Raw genomic sequence first — 21501 nt, 5'->3', positions numbered from 1 at the left:
ACAAACCTGCATGTCCTGCACATGTATCCCAGAACTTAAATAACATTTAAAAAATAATAATAAAAAAGAAAGTGATTCATGTCCTCTCTCAGCAGACATTCCATTCTGGTTAATGTTAGCTAAGTGCCTATAATTCTGTCTTTTTAATACCAACAACAACCTATAATATGTCAGTGGGCAGTTAGTTCTTCACAACCACAATGGGAAGAAAGGGATATGAACTAATCCCTCCAACCTCTGAGAAACCTAGATTAGATAGGTGCCTTCTTTTATGGACCATCTGTTCTTTTTACCTTTGGTTACAGCATCACAGAATTACATGATTTTAATGAGTCAGTATTTGTATATTTTCCAAATGAAGAAACTGAGCAACAGTCAAGTAACTTAGGGTCAGATATACTTTCTACTTTCAAAGACCTCTGTAGTAAAGCCCACATTTTTCCTCATACTAATTCTGAAATTCAGTAAACTACAAAGCAAAATATTCTGGTTTCTTATACTGAGATTAACATGGCTTTAACTTAAAATGATTTGGCATCATTGGGCCATGTTTTAAGACAGAGCTTGAGTGGCTTATTTTATTTTCCACAAAGTCACATTTAAAGAAGCTTTTGTGAAGATGTTGAATCCTCGTTTCTTCGTTTAACAAATTTGTTTGGGGCATTTAAAATATGAAAGGTAGGCACCGAAAGATGACACTGACTTTTAAACTTTTTTTTTTTGCTTTCCATTTTGAAATAATTTCAGATTTACAAAAATAAAGTTCAAAAATAGTGCAAAAATTTCTGTATACACTTCATGCAGATTCCCCAAATGATCTTACAATTATAAAAATTATAAAAATCAGGAAATTAACATTGATAAAATATTATCATCTAACCTAAAAATCTTATTCAAATTTCACCAATTGTCCCAATAATATGTATTTTTTTTCCTGGCCCAGCAGAGAATCCATGGTTACGTGATGCATTTAATTTTTATGTCTTATTAGTGACCTTTAATTTGGAACAGTTTTTTAATTTTACTAGCCTCTCATGACCTTGGCACTTTAAGTAAGTTTGGGACAATTATTTTGTGGAATATGCTTTAGTTTGGATTTGCCTATTGTATCCTCATGTTTGAATTTAGGTTATGCCTTTTTGAGTAAGATTACCACAGAACTGATCTTGTGTCTTTCTCAGCATATCAGCTGCACATGATATCAATTTGTCCCATTGCTGGTGACATCAGCTTTAATCATTTGATTAAGGTGGTGTCTGCCAAGTTTCTCCAACGTAAAGTTACTATTTTTTCTTTTGTAATTAATAAGTATCTTGAGGGGAGATATTTTGAAACTACATGAATATCCATCATACATTTTTCATTGCATATTTGCCCACCAATTTTACTATCTAGTGATGATTTTTACCTGAAGCAGTTATTACTATGTTATTTTACAAAGAATAATCATCTAATCCCATCATTTCTTCACATCTAGTAGTTGGAATTCTACTGTGAAGAAGAGCGCCTCCTTATCCCACATTTATTTATTCATTTAAAAATGTATATCATTATGAACTTTTGGATGTCTTTTTCATTCTATGGGTCATAATCTATTACCAGCATTATTTATTTTTTGTTTAAATTATTCCAGTATTGTCCATTGGTAGCCTCTTCATGATGACTTCTGTATCTTTTTATTATGTTCCTATCCATTTTTAAGTATTTACTTGATTTCAGGCACCACAATGTTCCAGGCTCATCTTGTACTTTCCCTGCTACAGTTCTGAAATAAACCATTTCTCCAAGGAGCCCTGGTCAGGGAATAATGCTATGGACAGGATTCAAAACTTTTGACATTGCCTAGAGAGCTGCAGACATTCAAGTACTGACCATGAAGATATTTGTTATTCCATGTACCAACAAAGTTGTCCATATAATTTTTTAAGTGTCATTTTATAAGACTAGGTCTACAAAAATAATAATGTAGTAAAATTAAAATTTTAATTTTGGCACACCAGGAAAAATAGCCATCACATTTACCATCTGGTTTTAATGTATTCATTTTATTTTTATTTTTATTAATAATTTACAGAAGTAAGAATAAAGAGATGGTAAAAAACAGCAAAATAAGAATTTAAGCATAGCAAACCACATTTTTATTTCATATTTTCCTGATTTTGGAGGTAATGTAACCTGAAATTGGCAATGCCTTTGAATGCAAATAACTGGTCATGAGCTGTCGTATATGAACCTAGAACATTATCATCTCGTAAATACTGGCTCCAGATTTTAAATAGATCTCTAGTAGGTTATAGCTCATCATTATCTCTGGTTCTTCCTGCATATGCATTATTATCACAGTGTAATGCTATGGAAAAATTTGAGGGTTCATGATTTTGTAGAAAAGAAGTTGGCCATGTTTTTGTTTCACAATTACAAAAATATTTTCATTTTTACTTTTATAAATGTCAATCAGATTGAGCAACCAAATGAACTTTTAAAATTTCTACATAATGTCTGTCTTTCCCAGTCACCTTTACATATATACCTACCTTCAGCATTTGTCCATTTATGAATATCAAGTAAATTTTTATCAACAAATACTATAAAAGATAAAATAATTGTCATATGTCCTTTTACCAAAGCAGGATGGTCCAGGTTCTTGTGCAAAATATTAAATGATGAAGTCCTTCCTATTAAATAATTAATGGGTTAGAATATTATGTTTCCTTTTTGTCTTTGTAAATATATTGTTTACTCTGATTCTGAAGTCTGACAGAATTTATCTGAAGGACTCATAGCCCAAGATTTTGCTTCTATGGTCAGTTTTACCTCATCATTAGAATCTCAAGTGCTCTGTCTCTGCCTTCATTTTCTCACTCATCTAATTATTGTGAAATATCTTTCTCTTAATTTTATTCTTTATCCCATTATGGGCAGAAAATTAAGAATTCCATATTCTTAACTGTGTTCAATGGAAGCTGAAAAGAATATGGCAAAGATGGCATCTCTCGACTTCTTTTATAACTTTTTGAAAGATGTATTACACAACACAATTAGAAAACTGAAGGATGATACAGTGGTGACATTCATTTCTAGGCAATTTTGTAATTTTTTTTGTTTCCTTATTTTAGTTTTTTAGTGCAATTAGAAATAATTGATGAGTGATGATGAAGTAGTTTCTAGCATGATGAAGTAGCAAAATACTTTAAAATACAGGAAATATAAGATCACTAAAATATCATAATGTATCTTAGATCCTATAATGCATCTTAGATTTATAAAATGATCAAAAGACTAAGTGATGAAGAAAATGAGTTTAACTTACTAAAAATAAGTATTTTTTCCTTTTGATTTTTGGAAAACCTGTAAGAAACAAAAGTCATGAAATATCAGTCTTTACAAATAATTAAAACTGCTGCACAGAGAAACCTAAAAACTGAACTTGGGGCCGGGTGCAGTGGCTCACGCCTGTAATCCCAGCACTTTGGCAGGCAGGCAGATCACCTGAGGTCAGGGGTTCGTGACCAGCCTGGCCAACAAGGTGAAACCCCGTCTCTACTAAAAATACAAAAATTAGCTGGGCGTGGTGGTGGGTGACCTGTAATCCCTGCTACTCGGGAGGCTGAGGCAGCAGAATCACTTGAACCCGGGCGGCAGAGGTTGCATTGAGCTGAGATTGAGTGCCACTGCACTCTAGCCTGGGTGACAGAGCAAGGCTCTGTCTTAAAAACAAAACAAAACTAGGATCAGTGGGCCTTGGTGATACTGCAAAGGTTAAAAAGTTTGATTCAGTCACATGGTGACTAAAAGGATAGGGACATTGGTAAGACCACTTTTTCCCTAAACCTGATAATACCCAAGAAGTGGATCCTTAATGAAACTAACTTTTTAATTTTCTCCTTTTGTTACCTGGACTTTATACTGTGTTCAAAGGAGCATGAAAATGTAATGAGCAATCAGCTGTGAGCAAATTTATTAAATAGAGTGAATGAAAAAAGAACCAGACCAATAATTTAAGAATTCTAACTAGCTCAGGCTTGGACATTAACTAGTTGTTTCTTTGGGCTGACTAATCCTGGAAATTATGTGTATTGGAAAGAACACATTGTTGAGTCAGCCACAACAAGAACCTGCTTCTTTGGACTCAAGCTCCCTGCTTCTCAATTTTCTCATGTTTAATAGAGAGAAAACCCTGCTTCATGGGGTTATTGTAAGTACTAAATAAACTACTAGAGACTGTCAGACTCTGGAGGGCTGGAACTCTCTTAACCATCTTTGTTTCTCCTGTGACTAGAAGTTATCTGAGTATTTATTGGGTAAATTTTGTTACACATGTTTATGAACTGTGTATTATAAACTGTAAAATGTACAATTACAAGGTCATTTTGTTTGTATCAATACAGCTGTGTTAAGTGCTCTACAAATTTAAGGTATTTTCCTTTATCTTAAAAATCCTTTGGGAAAAGAAAGTTATAGTTTGATCAGTGCCTCCTTCTACATGGGCTCATAGTTTTTATCAAATCAAGGAAAACATGTAAAAGGAAAGCTTTGGGACATTTTCTAGAATTTGATATTTACCAAGTGTAGATTTATATTTATTAAGCCTCATCTCTGATTATTTTTTAAATGGCAGGCACTAAATCATTATCATTGTTTTTGTCCTAAATTAGATGACTGACTGGTTCATAAGTTCAGAAATTTCATTGTGGTGCTGTAAATTTTATAGAGTAAAACATCTTTGTATGTCCTCTAAGATTACATGGTTTAAAAATATTAGTTTAGGTTTCTCACTCAATAAGAATTTATTTTCTTGCCTTTTTTTTTCCCTTGTCCTTTAACTCATTTATTACAAATCTTATGAGAAATTGACTTGAATAATTTCCCAAATCTTCAGTCTCTTTGCCATTTTAATCTCAATTTCATACATAGGGAGACCAAGCCTTTTAAGAAATCCTGGGGTGATCATTTGAAAGTTATACCCCACTTGCTAACTCCCCGTCCCCATCTTTTTTGGCTCTGCAATATAGCCTATTCAGCAAAGGGAAATAAACCTAACTTGGATTTACACATATAACTTGTTTAACTAACTAGTTAGTTTGGTTAGAGTCATTGTTCAGGACCTGAGTATAAATTAGGTGAATGCTTATTGCAGCACCATTCAAGTTTCCTTGAGAAGTCACTTAGGCCTGTGGCAGAGAAAGTAGGATCTAAGGCTTGATGACTGTAAGTTTGATCTGCTATTTAATCCTCATGGATACTGGCCAGAGCTTGGGCTATCGATAACTCTTGCCTTAGCATCAGTGTATGATTGTATGTATGTGAGACACTCTATCCTTATTTGTATCTTTAGTTAGTTGACAGGTTCATGAAAGGTAAGAACTGTAGTTAGCCTTTGGATGATGTTAAAGCAAAAATATAGAGGAAATTCCTAAATTGGCGTTGAGTCTAGAAGGGTCTCTTAAAACACTTCAAATTGTATACTTTTATTATACAACAAGTGTTATTACCATAGTAGTTCCGTAACACTTGGCCATTGACTGGCTGCTTATCACCTGTGTCACAGATCCCATTCTGTTATCTACTCCCTTAGATCTTTATAAACAACGAGTGGCAGAACTCAGAGAGTGGGAGAGTGTTCCCTGTCTATAATCCAGCCACAGGAGAACAGGTGTGTGAAGTTCAAGAAGCAGACAAGGTATGTCTTTTGTAGATAAAAGATTGCCTATGAAATAACTGCCTTCAAACAACAGAGCAGCAAACATATGCTCTCAGTACACCACTACATGCTCATGCTTCACTTTTTTCATGACAGTGGATGGTTCTTCCTTTATCTGGAGTGTTTTTCTTCAGTTGTGCCTCTTCCTCTCTAACAGGCAGATATAGACAAAGCAGTGCAGGCAGCCCGCCTGGCTTTCTCTCTTGGTTCAGTGTGGAGAAGGATGGATGCTTCAGAAAGAGGACGTCTGTTGGATAAGCTTGCAGACTTGGTGGAACGGGACAGGGCAGTTCTTGCAGTAAGTAACCTAAGAAAACATTAAGTCTTTAACCCACATTTGCCATTCTGCTGAAATTTACATTCCTCGGCTGTATTTTATTTTATTTTTATTTATTTTATTTTTCGAGACGGAGTCTAGCTCTGTCGCCCAGGCTGGAGTGCAGTGGCACGATCTCAGCTCACTGCAACGTCTGCCTCCCAGGTTCAAGCGATTCTCCTGCCTCAGCCTCCTCAGTAGCTGGGATTACATGCACGTGCCACCACACCTGGCTAATTTTTGTATTTTTAGTAGAGACGGGGTTTCACTATGTTGGTCAGGCTGGTCTTGAGCTCCTAAAAGGGTACTTTGAAGCAGACCTGGGGAAAAAGCAAAGGAATAGGTAATACATATGAAAAATGAGACATGTTTGGATTTGGGGATCAGATGGAGAAGGAGAAATGGAGGATCAGCTGAATATCTTTTCTCACTGAATTTTGAAGAGAAAACTGGAGCTTTCCGTGACTGGTAAGTACCTTCCTTTCTAAAACTCCCCCTCCCCATGACAAATTAAAAACAGTCAAACAACGAGAGAGTCACCATGCTGCTTGCAGAAAACGAGTATCAAATGATTCTTATGAGAATGAAATAGAACAAGTTTTTACCTCCCCAGAGTTAACCTCTCTTGAGTAAAAAGAATCCTTCAGAACCAGAGGGGATGGTACGGACCTCTCATACACTTCTGCTCCATTTGTCCTGTCATTCTGTGAGCCAGTAGAAAGGAGAGACAGCAGGAGATAGCAACTTCCTTTCACTAAAACAATGATTTTCCTCACATAACGAACTTCTCCTGCCCTAATGGGTTTTGTTGTTGTTGCTGTGTTTAAAATAAAAGTCAATTTCTTAGAGAATATAAACTTTTTGGAAACTGGAACCATTTAGGAATGTACGCACTATACACTTGGGATCTCCACCTGGTATCAATGAATATTTAGGGTTTCCTTGTTCAGTCAGGGCATTCAAGCCATGAGTACTATATCCTTCCCCCTACTTGGGAAAATAGGTCACTATTGGGCTTGCTTCTGGGGAAGGAATCATTTTTTCCCTTTCTCAGTGTCCCTCCTACCATAGTTCTTCCCTTCTACCATCCCCCTCAGGAATCTGTTCATAGTATGGGAACAAAATGATTCCTTTATGGAAATGGTTTGGGATTCTAGCTATATATAACATTTATGTGTATATAAAACATTTTCTAATCTGGCACTCTTGGGAATACTCTTCTAATGAGTTGTTTATACATACTGTGAAAAAGGTGTTTCATGGTGAAGAAATTCCTCCTTGCAGACTCACAAGACACTGGGCATATTAAAGGCTCAGGAAAAGCCTACTAAATGCTTCTCAAGCTTATTTGAGTCTCATCACCATTTTTCTAGCTAACATACCAATATCATGCAAAACCAAGTTTTTTGGGACACATTACTTGTCATTTCACTGGATTATTATTTTCTTGAGAATTAAACTTGTATTTTACCTTTTTTTGGTAATCCTAGCATGGTTCTTAGCACATAAATGGCAAATGAGGGCACATAGGTTGTCAATAAATGACTGTTTAATTGAGCTAAAGATATATGATATCTATAGCATTGGATTAACACTGTACTAGAAGATGATTAATTAATTTCTCCAGTTATATTTTCATATAATAAAACTCAAATGCCTTTCTTTTTCTTCTCTGTGTCTCACTGATCAGGTCTCTTTTCCTGCCACACCTAAATGAGATTCCTGTTTTAAACACTCTCAAGCTATGAGAAAAGTGAGTTTTAGTAAGAGGTAGCCTCTGGAAGAAAGGGGAGCTCCTGACTGGAAAACTGAAGTTAATACTGCATCCAAAGTAAACACAATTGAAAATAGACCTAGAGCTGGCAATTGTCAGTGGATTTGACTGGTGTCAGCAGCTTACAGGGACCATTTAGGCAGCCCAAATTCTGGTTATTGACACTATTCACTCTAAGCTGTGCAGATTTTGGTGCAATGCTAGCTGTATAGAGAATGTAATGCCTATCTTGTAAACATATACATGTTCTAAAAAGTACTAGGAAATAGTTTGATTCCCTTTTTTAAGGGTGAGCCAATATACAGTGATAAGTAACATGGTATTTTTAAATAAGCTTCATTTTATACACATGCTAAGTAGATAAATTGCACTGGAAGTCATAGTATTTTCATCTCACTGATTGGAGAATATTTTAATTTTAGCTTTGTCAGAGATCAAATAATTTTCACACCAGTATGTCTTATAAAATATACTTGTAGGAAAAAAAGAAAATTACAAACATGTTTATTTCATTTGTCGAACTTGTAACACCTTTAATATTTCTCAAGTCAAAATACTCTTCTCATTTCAGCGTGTTCATTGTTTTTGTTACAGACTTAGCCAGTTCAGGAACATGTCGTTAAAATAATAATGTTTATAATGTAAAGCAGTTCAATATTGCTATTTTTATTAAATGGAGCAGATATTTCACTCTTAATAGGTAATGGTTGTTAATGTAAATGTTTACAAAAAACCAGCCTTTAAGTTGTTAACATCTGGGCTTCCCTAGAGGAGATCTTGTTTATTTGGTGGTAATAAATAAACTTGCTGTGCACCATGGATATTCCATTTCTCAGCAGGGGTCTTGGCAGCTGTGGAGAACACTTTCTATTCTCATCAGTTGCATAAAGAGCCCATGTTTCTGCTCCTCTTTATGGATTCAGATTACTGGTGTAGACGCCAAAAAATCCCCAATGAGCTCTGATCATTAATATAACGGAAGCTGTTTTGACAAGCAGAACATTTCTTTATCATTAGTTAAAGAAATATTGTGTTAATGTATTTGGATAGTGGTTACTGGAAGCACAGGAATATGCACATATATACTCATTGTGGTTTTTACTAGGAACTAAACCAAACTGACAGTACTAGAAATCTTTTTATTTGAGAATTCATAGTTGACCAGGTATGCAACTCCAGATGCATTTGTATTCTCTCTCTTCCTTTTTTCTTCTGCTCTAGAAATTACTGTATCGCTGGAAAGTTCTGGGGACTTAATATCTCTCCATTTCTCTTCCAACAGACCATGGAATCCCTAAATGGTGGCAAACCATTCCTGCAAGCTTTTTATGTGGATTTGCAGGGCGTCATCAAAACCCTTCGATATTACGCAGGCTGGGCTGATAAAATTCATGGGATGACCATTCCTGTAGGTATGTGAAATCTGAGTACGTTGAAAAGGAAAACGTGAGACCACCAGAAATGCGCTTTGGCCACCAAACACAAACGGCAGTCACACAGAATACAGATATGAGCACACTCACAGCAGTTAGAACTGAGTGAAGAACCAACCAAATTACGTCACTGACTCTGACAACATCCCTTTTTCTATAGATAGAAATATATAAGTATAGGGGCATGTCACTTAATACATCATTCATCCAAGGAAGAGGTATGTATTTGTCAGCTGGTAAGTGGTCAGCATTGTGCTAGATTAGGTGCTGGGGTAGGTATGAAGGGGCATTATTGGGTGGAGGGAAGTCATGGAAAATTCCAACAAGGTTAAGACTTGCTCCTTGCCCTCCTGAAACATATAAGATCTACTCTTTGGAAGGAAATATTCTAAGTGTTACCAGTTGTGTCTGAGGGGTGAGATTATGGCTGATTTTCAGTTTCTTTTTTATATTTTTCTCTACTTTTCTATATTTCTCGAGCGGCCATGAATTACTTTCATAATCTATACAAACAACACTAATCCTAACCCCTTTTTATTATTAAGATTCAGGTTACATGACAGAATCAACAATACAAAAAACTTAAAGGCCCCTATAGGAGTGTTATAATTGGGTGCTAAGTTGTGTGCTTTTACCTGTCAGTGCTGTAGCCCTTTAAATGAGAGGGAAAGTATGCAAGACTAAAGCAACTAAAGCAGTCAGTGAAGAGATGTTTATCTGTGCTTGAATACTAGTGATAGCTAATACCAATTGAGTGCTTTCACAGCACCCCCAAGAGAAAGGCATTGTTGTAAACATATTCAGTTTACAAAAGTGGAAAGAGGTCTGGCGCAGTAAAATTAGTTTTCCTAATTCACAGAGTAAATAAGTTTTAGAGCTAAAACTTTGACGTTAGAACCTAGGCTTGTAACCACTTCATTAGAGAATTAAAAATAGATCATAGGAGGAAGAGATATCCTTATAGGAAAGGGATGGACTGAAAGAGATAGGGAGTGGTGAATAGACATAAGGAAAGGAAATGCACATTTATTGAGTGGATACTAGATGCCACTTAGCACTGTGCCAGGTGCTCTACCTGTGTTCTCCAGAAGGCAGTCTGCTTTCCATGGAGAGTGCATGGTAGCAGGATTGGAAAGTAATGCTCAGGACTTTGAAGTGTCTCTTTTGGACCTTCTTAGCCAGGCTGAGCAGTACTGATTTACTAAAAAACGGAGTGGTTTGGCTGATAGTGTGGATGGCTGGGAATAGTTCTTCTCCAATTTAATGTGCTCATGAATCACTGAGGGTCTTTTTCAAGTGCAGTTTTTGACTGAATAGGTCTGGGGTGGGGCCTGAGACTCTGCATGTCTAACCAGCTTCTGGTCCTCTGCATTGAGTAGCAAGGAGAGGATGCAGCAGAACCAAGTTAGGTGGCTGTTGTGATGCCTCATGTAGGTGTGGTATGACAAGGGAAGAATAATTTACAGTGAGAATGGAGATGATTTAGAGACAAGACTTGCAAGGATTATTTTGTAAATTGCCCCTACAAATGATGATGACATGTGGAATGTTAGTCTTTAGAAAATGGGTTTCTGACTGTAGGGGCTCTTCCCTTCCATCTAGAGGTTTTTCCCTTGTTCAACTGACTGAGAAGGGTGGAGAAGATTGCCCTTGGGGAAAGTCAGAATCTTAGTTCAGTTCTGACTCTAAGGATATTACAGAACAGCTATTTTCCAGCATCACTTGCAAGATGTGGGGATGGCCTAAGTGAGGTAGAAAGTCACTATTCGTTATGAGCATACCTATTAGAGGGGCTGAGAATTAAAACCTTTGTCAACAGTGGGACACTTGTCAGTCTTTTTAGGCGGGCCTGGCCTGTATCAGTACAGAAAGGTAAATTTACAAGCTCACAGTCCCTAGTTGTTGGTTTTTTTGGTCCCCACTCCACCTGTCATTTCATTATTAAAACAACAAATATGTTTCAGGTGTTTAAATATCTTTTCAAACTATTTACAAAGCTCTGAGGAAGATTGTGAAACAGAAGGCAATGCACATAGATCTCTATTTGGCCTAACGGTATCTTGGTTTTCTTTTACTTCCTCAGGAGGGAAGATCCTGATTAGATAAAGCTAAATATTGATTGACATCCCTGATAATGTTTGAAGCTTTAATGTAACTTGATCTGGCAATAGAGGTGGTTGGCCCATAAGCCTCACTGTTTTCATCTGATGCGTTTTGGAGATCCTGTGGATGCTTATCTACGAGTTATAAATACAGGGCATAGAAAAGGCTCTCATAGGGCTCTCACAGTAGTCTTTCCCAACTTTACTCATTAACTGTTGTTCAGCCAGTGAAGGAAAAAAATGATGAATTCTCTTAAACTCTAGGTAACTTTTTTTTCCCAAAAAGTTTTTCTGAAAGTGCATTTAGAGTCATATTAGGATGAGGTACCCTCCCTGCCATCAGGCCTGTTGGCAGAATTCTCAGGAGGCTGAAGTTTGGGTCATAAGAGCTCTCTCCATGGTGTCTCAAACAGATGAGGGAAGGATGGAGGTAGAGGTTAACTTGGCAGCTTTCCTCTCTGTTCCAGTTTTAGATACATTTGGGCTTGCCTAGAGGCCACTTAGAATTCAGCCAACAATGTCTTTAGCTAGTCTAGTGCTTAGTGAATGTAGCTGGACTAAATCAGGGGAGTCATAGGGGAAGATCACAGAAAGGGATATCGTAATCATAATTATTCACTTGTTCTCAAAGTTGTTCAGTAAATTAATCCATTTGTATTTGTCTTTTGTAACTCCATAATTTAACATCAGCTTCATTTTGTCTCTGCATACTTGGCTTTTTTTTTTTTTTCATAGTGAAGTCTGGAATACAGAAAGTCCGTTAGTCTTTAACCATGAGATCTTTATTGTGCTAAATGCATTTTCCTACAAAACAACCTAATTTTATGTTTGGAATTATAAAGAAATAATGTACTTTATATTTGCATAGAATTTTAAAGTATAAAATACTCTTTTATGTACAATATCTATGTGATTCTGTGTGTGATCTGATGAGATAGTCTGGATTTTAAATGGTATTTTACCCATTTTACATCTAAGAAAATAAGACTGCAAGGGTTTAGTGTCTTGAAGAAGGTCACATGGCTAGTAAGTGGGAGACGTGAGATTCAAACTTAAGTGTTTTTCTGCCTAAGCCATGATAAATTCTCTTCTTATGGAGATTGGTTCAGCAAGGCAGAAAGGTGGCCCTGATGAAGTCTTTACCCCAGTGCAGATTTTTATACTAATATGATGAAGTCTTTACCCCACTGCAGATTTTTATACTAATATATGGTTTATTCTCATCATTCATAGTAGTTACGTTTTATAAAGTTGTCACGAACACTGAATTAGCAAATACAGAACTATTGCTCCTAGGGGAGATACAAGATTAGGTTCCTATGAGCTTCTGATCACAACATTCTTGTCTGCTGATCAGAGAATGGCCCTGATTTATGTGTTTCTGTTGAAAGATCCTTTGTTTAATATATATTGTTGATTTATGAACACTGAACTCATTGCCAACCAGACAAAAGTACTATAACTGATGCCTGAATGAAGCTTGTCTGACACATGTATTTTCTCTGTAAGGCACATTACAGCATTCTTGCAGTTAGGAACACTAGACAGCACTCAACACTATGCTTAGGGGCCATTTTAAACAGCAAAATTGTGAACAAAAGGCACAAAAATATGAAAAATGTGGCACTAAACAGACCACAAAAAAGGACACTTTTTTTTTTTTTTTAACAATATGAGAGCTGAAGCAAGAAGGCAGAGTGTCACCTTGTTCAACCCCAGCTGAGAATTTGTGCATCAGATGACTCAAAATTTTCCCTGCTTTGGGGAAATGCAAATTAAAACCACAGTTGAACCACCTCACTACTGCAAAAAAAATGTCCATAATTTAAAAATAAAAATAATAGATGTTAGCTTGGATGTGGTGAGAGGGAACACTTTTACACTGCTGGTTGGGAATGTAAACTAGTACAATCACTACAGAAAACAGTATGGAGATTCCTTAAAGAACTAAAAGTGGAACTACCATGTGGTCCAGCAATCCCACTACTGGGTGTACCTACCCAGGGAAGATAATTCATTATATGAAAAAGACACATGCACATGCATGTCTATAGCAGTACAGTTTGAAACTGCAAAAATATGGTACCAACTTAACTGCACGTCAGCCAACGAGTGGATAAAGAAGGTGTGGTAAATATGCACCATGGAATACTACTCTGACATAAAACAGAATGAAATAATGGTCTTCGCAACATCTTGAATGGAGCTGGAGGCCATTATTCTAAGTGAAGTAACTCAGGAATGGAAAACCAAATACCTTATATTCTCACTTCTAAGTAAGTGCTAAGCTATGAGGATGCAAAGGCATAAGAATGTTATAATGGACTTTGGGGAAGGATGGGAGTGGGGTGAGTGATAAAAGACTACATATTGGGTACAGTGTACACTACCCAGGTGACAGATGCACCAAAATCTTGGAAACCACTGCTAAAGAACTTATCCATGTAACCAGACACCACCTGTACTCCCAAAACTATTGAAATAAAAAAAAAATCCCTGCTTTGGATATACATGCCCATAAATGACTCTGAGAACACTCCGTACTTATTTTTGGGTTACAAATAAATTTTAGGTAGTAGGCAAGTTCTTAAATATGGAATCCACAAATAATGAAAATCGACTGTATCCAGAGCATACTTTTCTCAAGATAGCATTTATGAGGCTTAAATGCTGTGGAACACTTGAGGGTGGGGATCTCCCTGCCTAGATCCTAATCATATGGGTAAAGGGGGCTTTCATAGTGAGTGTCAGAGATAATAACACAGTTCTGTTTGGTCACCCATAAAAAAAGAACCTGAAAATGGGGTTTTTTGTTGTTAAATTTTTAGATGTAAGACTGCTTTGCAACATTGAATTATACTCCATGGTTCATCCAGCATAACATCTCTAACACTAAACAACCAAGAAGAATGGGAAGAAATATGCCATTATGTCTTTCACTCATTCCCATTTGGGAAGGCTGGGGAAAGGTATCATGTAATTGGAAGGGATTTTCTTTTACCTCCTTTCTGTGGCATCAACTTTGATCTCTTATTCCTTCAGCCATTTCTTCATACATTCATTTATTCAACAGATTTTTTTAGCATCTGCTATGTTTCAGCTCCTGTATTAGGCATTGGGGTCACAAAGGCAAATAACTAAGATGTTTATAGGACAGTAAGAAAAACAAGTAGCGAAGCAACTGCAATATAGTGTGATCTATTTAGATATGGAAGCATGAAATTTGGTGGGACACCATAGGAGAGACATCTCCTAGTATTAAGGCCTCCTGGAGAGGGTGGTGGGATGTCTAAGTGATAACCTGAAGGACAAGTTAAGTGAACATGGAGTCAGGGACATTACAGGCAGTGGGAGTAGCTGGCACAAAGTATGAGGGAGGAGAGTGCCATGAGTTAGTGGATCTAAAAGTATAAGCAGATATGAAAGACAGTAGAGCCCCGAGTCTGGGTCAGCCATGCTGCAAGTTTATTCTGTAGGCAATAGTGAGTCACCAAATTAAATAGGTGAGTGCCTTGATCAAAATTACATTTTAGGAATTGCATCAAATCTGTATATTGCTTTGGAAAGTATGGTCATTTTAACAATATTGAATCTTCTAATCCATGAACATGGGGTGTTTTTCCATTTGTGTCATCGGTGATTTTTTTCATTAGTATTTTGTACTTCTGCTTGTAGAGATCTTTCACCTCCTTAACTAAATATTCTTAGGTATTTTGGGGGGGCTATTGTAAATAAAATGAACGTAAGTGCTGTTCAATGGATGACTGGATAAAATATGTATATGTACACACACACACAAATCATGGGATACTACACAGCCATAAAAATTATGAAATCATTTCTTTTGCAGCAACATGGATGGGGTTGGAGGCCATTATACTGAAATAAGTGAAATAACCCGGAAACAGAAACTAATTCCACATGCTTTCACTTATAAGTGAGAGCTAAGCTGTAGGTAAACATGGACATACGGAGAGACCTAATAGACATTGGGAGCCTTCAAAAGGAGGGAGAGTGAGAGGGGGCTGAGGATTGAAAACTACCTGTTGGGTACCACGTTGACTGTTCTGGTGATGGGCGCACTAGAAGCCCAAGGCTCATAGTTATGCAATATATCCATGTAACAAATCTGCACATAAACGCCTTGAATCTATTTGAAAAATTGCATTTTAGAAAGAGCACTTTGACTGCAAATGGATAATCAGTTACAGACAGCAAATACTTGTTTAATTTCTCCCCATAAAGGGTAGATTGCACTTTGACTACAAATGGATAATCATTTAGAGAGAGCAACTACCTGCTTCATTTCTCCCCGTAAAGGGTAGCCTTCAACTAGAATACTTGGGAAGGAGACAAAAGGGTTATCTCATGACCACTTTTGAGCAATGAAAAAGTGGGTGGCTGCTTCTCTCTCTGAATTGGAAATTTCTCCCACCACTCTTCATTCTGTTTCACCCAAGGCCCACAGCTGGATGTTATTGCACAATTATGCAATACTAGTTTGATTCACAAGAGTCTTGATGTTGTTTCCTTTAAAACACTATCCATTATTTCCTGCCATGGTACCCAATGGAGCCATTGTCTCTGACCATAAATCCTATGCTTTGACCCTTTTACGATGGCAGTGCCTAATTATGATGATAAATAATAATCATTACTATGACCTATGGAACACTTTTTACCTGTTACATTATCGCTAATGTTATAGCAGCCCTAAAGAAAAGTATTGTTTTCTCCATTTTGAGTATTTTTAACCTGTATTCAAATCCTCTTCTCCTCTCACGTCTACAACCTCTTTGTGATGAAGGAAGGATCAACGCTTGTTTTTCATTTACTTAGGGAGAAATGGAAGTTAATTTGTATTGCCTTAGATTTTTCTCTGTAGCAAGTGTTGATTTTACTGATTTTATGTAAGCAGAAAAAAAGTCCATGTTTTAAGCTGAATTCTGATATTAAAATGGACTTACGATATATTAGCATATAGAAAAGGTTAAAAACTACCCAGGTCATATATAATTTTCCATTTCACCCTCTTCCAGTTTAACCTGTTAAAGAATAGGATACAAATACACAAAGATATTGATTCAGATCCTAAGATTTTGCCTTGAATCAGCTTGATCTGGTTTACTGTCATTAACAAATGCATAGGGTGAAATCTGAAGTATTCTTGTTCCATCAGAATAAGAGTGAGGGGTGATTTGCTCTGCCCACCTAACAACAACCAGAGCTTGCTCGTTAGTGGGACCTGAATTGATTGTGACAGGAGGTCATGAAGTCAGCTTCACAAGGAACCTTTTTAAGAAGTTGAAGCTGAAAAGGGCCTCAGGGATCCCTAAGGCTGATCTCCTGATTTTACAGAGAAGGTCCAGAGAAGTAAACTAACTTTTGTTACGATCATGTAGTGGAATAGTCGTAGAGCTAAGCTATCTTCATGACAGACTCAGGAACATAATCTAACTTCTTAGAAACTACCAGCAGACTTCTGGGAAGAAAAGCATCAGTACACTTCATACTAACATACAGTTTCAGCGTTTGTATAGGCATTTATAGAGTTTATCATCATAGTTACAAAACGTTGGGTGAGGTCTGTTCAACGTCAACATGATGGGAATCTGCTACAGTACATACACATAATGGAATAGTTCAATGTAATCATCTCATTTTTTAATACTGTGGTCATCAAAGGATTGCCAGCTCCTTGAAAGGTAATTCTGTCTACAAATTAGGGATTGGAAGATGACCTTCATTCACTGAATTGTGTTACAGATTTTTATGCTATTGAATGAAATCATTTTCATTGTTACTAGGTATATAAAATTTGCTACAGTTCTTGTAGTGTTCTTAGTGTTATAATTGGAAGCTATTTGACATCCATATTTGACAAATTTCTCAATTTCTGGCACATTTCAGATTCTTCTGATTTTATCACTATTTACAGATTCCTTAGTCATACTCACTCTAGTTTATATCAATATATAGGATGTGCCAATGCGAGATATTTTTATGAGACTAAGAATTCCATCAGTTTCTTTCAGGCAACTGTAAGATCTGATTTAAGAAGTAGTGTTTGCCTTGAATGAATTATCCAAATAATTAAATTTTTTAATTAAATATTTCTCTGTCTTCTGTGTAGTTTGATAAGGCCCCATCAAAAAACATAGAACAGTGGCTCAGTAGTTCACAAATATACTAGAGGCTTATTGTACTGTTGATCTCTAGGAACAAGGGCTTTTCTTAATATAATTATAGAAATGGCTCAATGCACACATACTCAGTAAAATTTAATTCACAGCTCAGCCAAATTCATAGCATAATGAAGTATTTAATTGTAAGATTTTTATATTTTCCGTAAGTTGTAAACTACTCTTTGGTCATTAAAAGCACCCAGGTATCAAAACTCATCAGAAGAGTTACCTCTGACTGGGTCTTAAAATAACCCCCCTTTAAGAGCAATATCTGTTAGTCTGCGTTTTACCTTCTGAGTGAAAGGGAAAAGAGACAGAGATCAAAAGTGCTACACATGTGACTTAGTATTTGTTTTGATCTCTCATCTCTTCTTTAGTTTAGTTTTCTCCATCATAGTTGTGTTCTCACCTATTGACCTACAATGTGGTATCCAGAACATTTTCTGGTGTCCTCATCAAATGCAGTCCTTTTTTATGCTAAGTCTGAGCGCTCTCTGTAATCCCTCATATTTGCTAAGAAGATCCAAAACCATTCATACCCTATAATGGAGTATCTGAATTTGGGTGGAGACTGTTTTTATATCAGGCTGTTGAGCTTACAGCACAAAGGTAGAGAAATGAAGGAAACAACCTTTTAAGTCATCCTGCCATACTGAGAGAGCATTGTTAGCATAAAAGATGGAAAATTGGCTTTAATTTTTTTCTAGGCAGAGAAGAGCACTCATTATGTATCATCTGAGGTATAGATGAGAGGGAGAATTAACACTCTGTCTCCACTTTGAGTTGGCTCTGCCTAGATGAAAGGGAGAGAGGCGCTCAGTCCTGGGCTCACCTGTTCCAGGGAATGTTTCTCTGTAGTGTTCCCTTTATAACAAGTTTCCATGTGTTCTGTGTTCATATTACAAAAGAGTTGTCATTGGGGTTTTTTCTTTGTTTATTTTTACCCCATTTGTGATTGTTCTTGACATTATACTCTAATTCTGTGATTTGTGATTATCCACCTAAATCCAACACCTTCCTCACAAGAGTCATTAATATGTTTTTATGGGTAAAGAACTTGAAGTCTGAAGACCCAGATCCAAGTCCAGGAGCCTTAACCAGTGGTAGGTACCACTTTGGACTTAACCTCTCTGTGCCATATTTTCTCTGTTTATAAGATGCTGATAATGATAGTTGCTATATTTTTTTCAGAGAGTTTTGAGTGTAAAATGAGATAAGGATGTGAAAATTATAAGGCTCTACGGAAATTCTAATAGTGTTTTCGTTTTATTTTAAACAATTTTGAAGTATTAAAAATACAGATCAGATTCTCCTACACTATATACTCCTTTCAGGAAAATTAGTAGAGTTATTAGAGAGACAAAAAATAAATAAAAATGAAGGCAGACAACTGTGAAGCAACCATAGGGCATCATAATACACGTGGACTCCCCTTTACACTCCTGATCTTGCTACTCAGAGTGTGGTCTATGGATCAGAAGCATGAGCCTCAGCTGGGAGCATGTAGAAATGCAGACTCTCTGGTCTCATCCTAGACCTGTTGATTCAGAATCTGTATATTCACAAGATCTCCAGTTGCTTATTGTGTACATTCAAGTTTGAGAATCACCATATAGCATCCCATGTAGCACTGGTAGCATTCAAGATGATTCTATACAGTAAGCAAGTAAACTTTTTTAATTTTAATTACTTGGTTTGAAGAATATTAGAAGAAAATATTACCAGCCCATGAAACCTGTTATTTTAGATTTTAGATTTTCCTTAAGGCTAACAGGTAGCTATTTACATATTTCTAACAGGTGAGTTTATTTAACAGAAATTAAGTAAATGATAGAGCAAATGATACTTGGAAATGGCAAAAATTATGAAGGTGGTTTTATAACTGGTCTTATGGTAACCCTGATTTAGAAGTTCAGTGGGATTCATAGTAGGGTCTTAGTAGCTGTGAATGACTTCTGGGGTGCTGTTAGCCCTAGCTGAAGGTGCCCACAGAAGGCTTAGCTCTTGTGTTTGTCAGGCACCCCAGATCAGACTAGGGGTGTCATCTTTCACCATCCACATGAAAATGCAAACTGAGATTACAAGGTCTAGGGCCCTGTATTTTATTTTAGTTCTGGATTACCTGTGCAGGTTTGTTACACCAGTAAACGTGTGCCATGGTGGTTTGCTGCACCTGTCAACCCATCACCTAGGTATTAAGCCCAGCATGCATTAGTTATTTATCTTGATGTTCTGCCTTCCCCCACCCCTCCCCAGAAAGGTGCCAGTGTCTGTTGTTCCCCTTCCTGTGTCCATGTGTGTTCAGCTCCCCCAATACATGAAAATATGTGATGTTCGGTTTTCTGTTCCTGTGTTAGTTCCTGTGTTAATGGCTTCCAGCTCCATCTATTGTCCCTGCAAAGGTCGTAATCCCATTCCTTTTTATGGCTGCATAGTATTCCTTGATGTATATGTACCACATTCTCTTTATCCAGTCTATCATTGATGGGGATTTGGGTTGATTCCATGTCTTTGCTATTGTGAATAGTGCTGCAATGAACATACACATGCATGTATCTTTATAACAGAATGATTTATATTCCTTTGGGTATATACTCAGTAATGGGATTGCTGGGTAAAATGGTATTTCTGGTTCTAGGTCTTTGAGGAATTGCCACACTGTCTTCCACAATGGTTGAACTAATTTACATTCCCACCAACAGTGGGAATGTAAACAAAGTGGGAAACAGGAACAGTGTTCCTTTTTTCCACACCTTTGCCAGCATCTGTCGTTTCTTGACTTTTTAATAATTGCCATTCTGAGTGGTGTGAGATGGTTTCTCATTGTGGTTTAGATTGCATTTCTCTAATGATCATTGATGATGAGCTTTTTTTCATGTTTTTTGGCTGCATGACTGTCTTCTTTTGAGAAGTGTCTGTTCATGTCCTTTTGCCCACTTTTTAATGGGGTTATTTTTTTCTTCTAAATTTGTTTAAATTCCTTGTAGATTATGGATATTAGACCTTTGTCAGATGCATAGATTGCAAAAAATTTCTCCCATTCTGTAGGCTGTTCACTCTGATAGTTCCTTTTGCTGTGCAGAAGTTCTTTTGTTTAATTAGATCCAAATTGTCAATTTTTGCTTTTGTTGCGATTGCTTTTGACATCTTGCCTGTGCCCATGTCCTGAATGGTACTGCCTAGATTTTCTTGTAGAGTTTTTATAGTTTTGGGTTTTGCACTTAAGTCTTTAATTCATCTTGAGGTAATTTTTGTATAAGATGAAAGGAAGGGGTCCAGTTTCAATTTTCTGCATATTGCTAGCTAGTTTTCCCAGCACCATTTATTATATAGGGAATCCTTTCCCCATTGTTTGTTTTTGTCAGGTTTGTCGAAGATCAGATGGTTGTAGATGTGTGGTCTTATTTCTGATTTCTCTATTCTGTTCCATTGGTCTATGTGTCTGTTTTTGTACCAGTACCATGTTGTTTTGGTTACTGTAGCCTTGTAGTATAGTTTGAAGTCAGGTAGCATGATGCCTCCAGCTTTGTTCTTTTTGCTTAAGATTGTCTTGGCTATATGGGCTCTTTAGGTTCCATATGAAATTTGAAGTTATTTTTTCTAATTCTGTGAAGAATGTCAGTGGTAGTTTAATGACAATAGCATTGAATTTTTAAATTACTTTGGGCATTTTAGCCATTTTCATGGTATTGATTCTTCCTATCCATGAGCATGGAATGTTTTTCCATTTGTTTGTATCCTCTCTGATTTCCCTGATTAGTGGTTTTTAGTTCTCCTTGAAGAGGTCCTTCACTTCCTTTATTAGCTGTATTTCTTAGGTACTTTATTCTGTTTGTAGCAATTATCAATGGGAGTTTATTCATGATTTAGCTCTCTGCTTGTCTATTGTTGGTGTATAGGAATGATTGTGATTTTTGCACATTGATTCTGTATCCTGAGACTTAGTTGAAGTTGCTTATCAGCTTAAGAAGCTTTCGTGCTGAGACAATG

The 21501-nt window shown here is 36.7% G+C and overlaps 1 protein-coding gene across 2 annotated transcripts in view; it reads left to right on the top strand.

Annotated features, from left to right (window-relative positions):
- ALDH1A2 (aldehyde dehydrogenase 1 family member A2) overlaps nt 1-21501 on the top strand; it is a 137172-nt gene that overhangs the window by 46432 nt on the left and 69239 nt on the right. For both annotated transcript variants that reach the window (XM_055363133.2, XM_004056256.5), the window contains exons 2-4: nt 5576-5680; nt 5859-5999; nt 9074-9203. In XM_055363133.2, the coding sequence (XP_055219108.1) occupies nt 5576-5680; nt 5859-5999; nt 9074-9203 (376 nt within the window). The remainder of the gene's footprint in view (nt 1-5575; nt 5681-5858; nt 6000-9073; nt 9204-21501) is intronic.

Source organism: Gorilla gorilla, chromosome 16 (genome assembly GCF_029281585.2).
Source record: "Gorilla gorilla gorilla isolate KB3781 chromosome 16, NHGRI_mGorGor1-v2.1_pri, whole genome shotgun sequence".
Classification (NCBI taxonomy): domain Eukaryota; kingdom Metazoa; phylum Chordata; class Mammalia; order Primates; family Hominidae; genus Gorilla; species Gorilla gorilla.
This window is presented reverse-complemented; position numbering and strand designations above follow the sequence as displayed.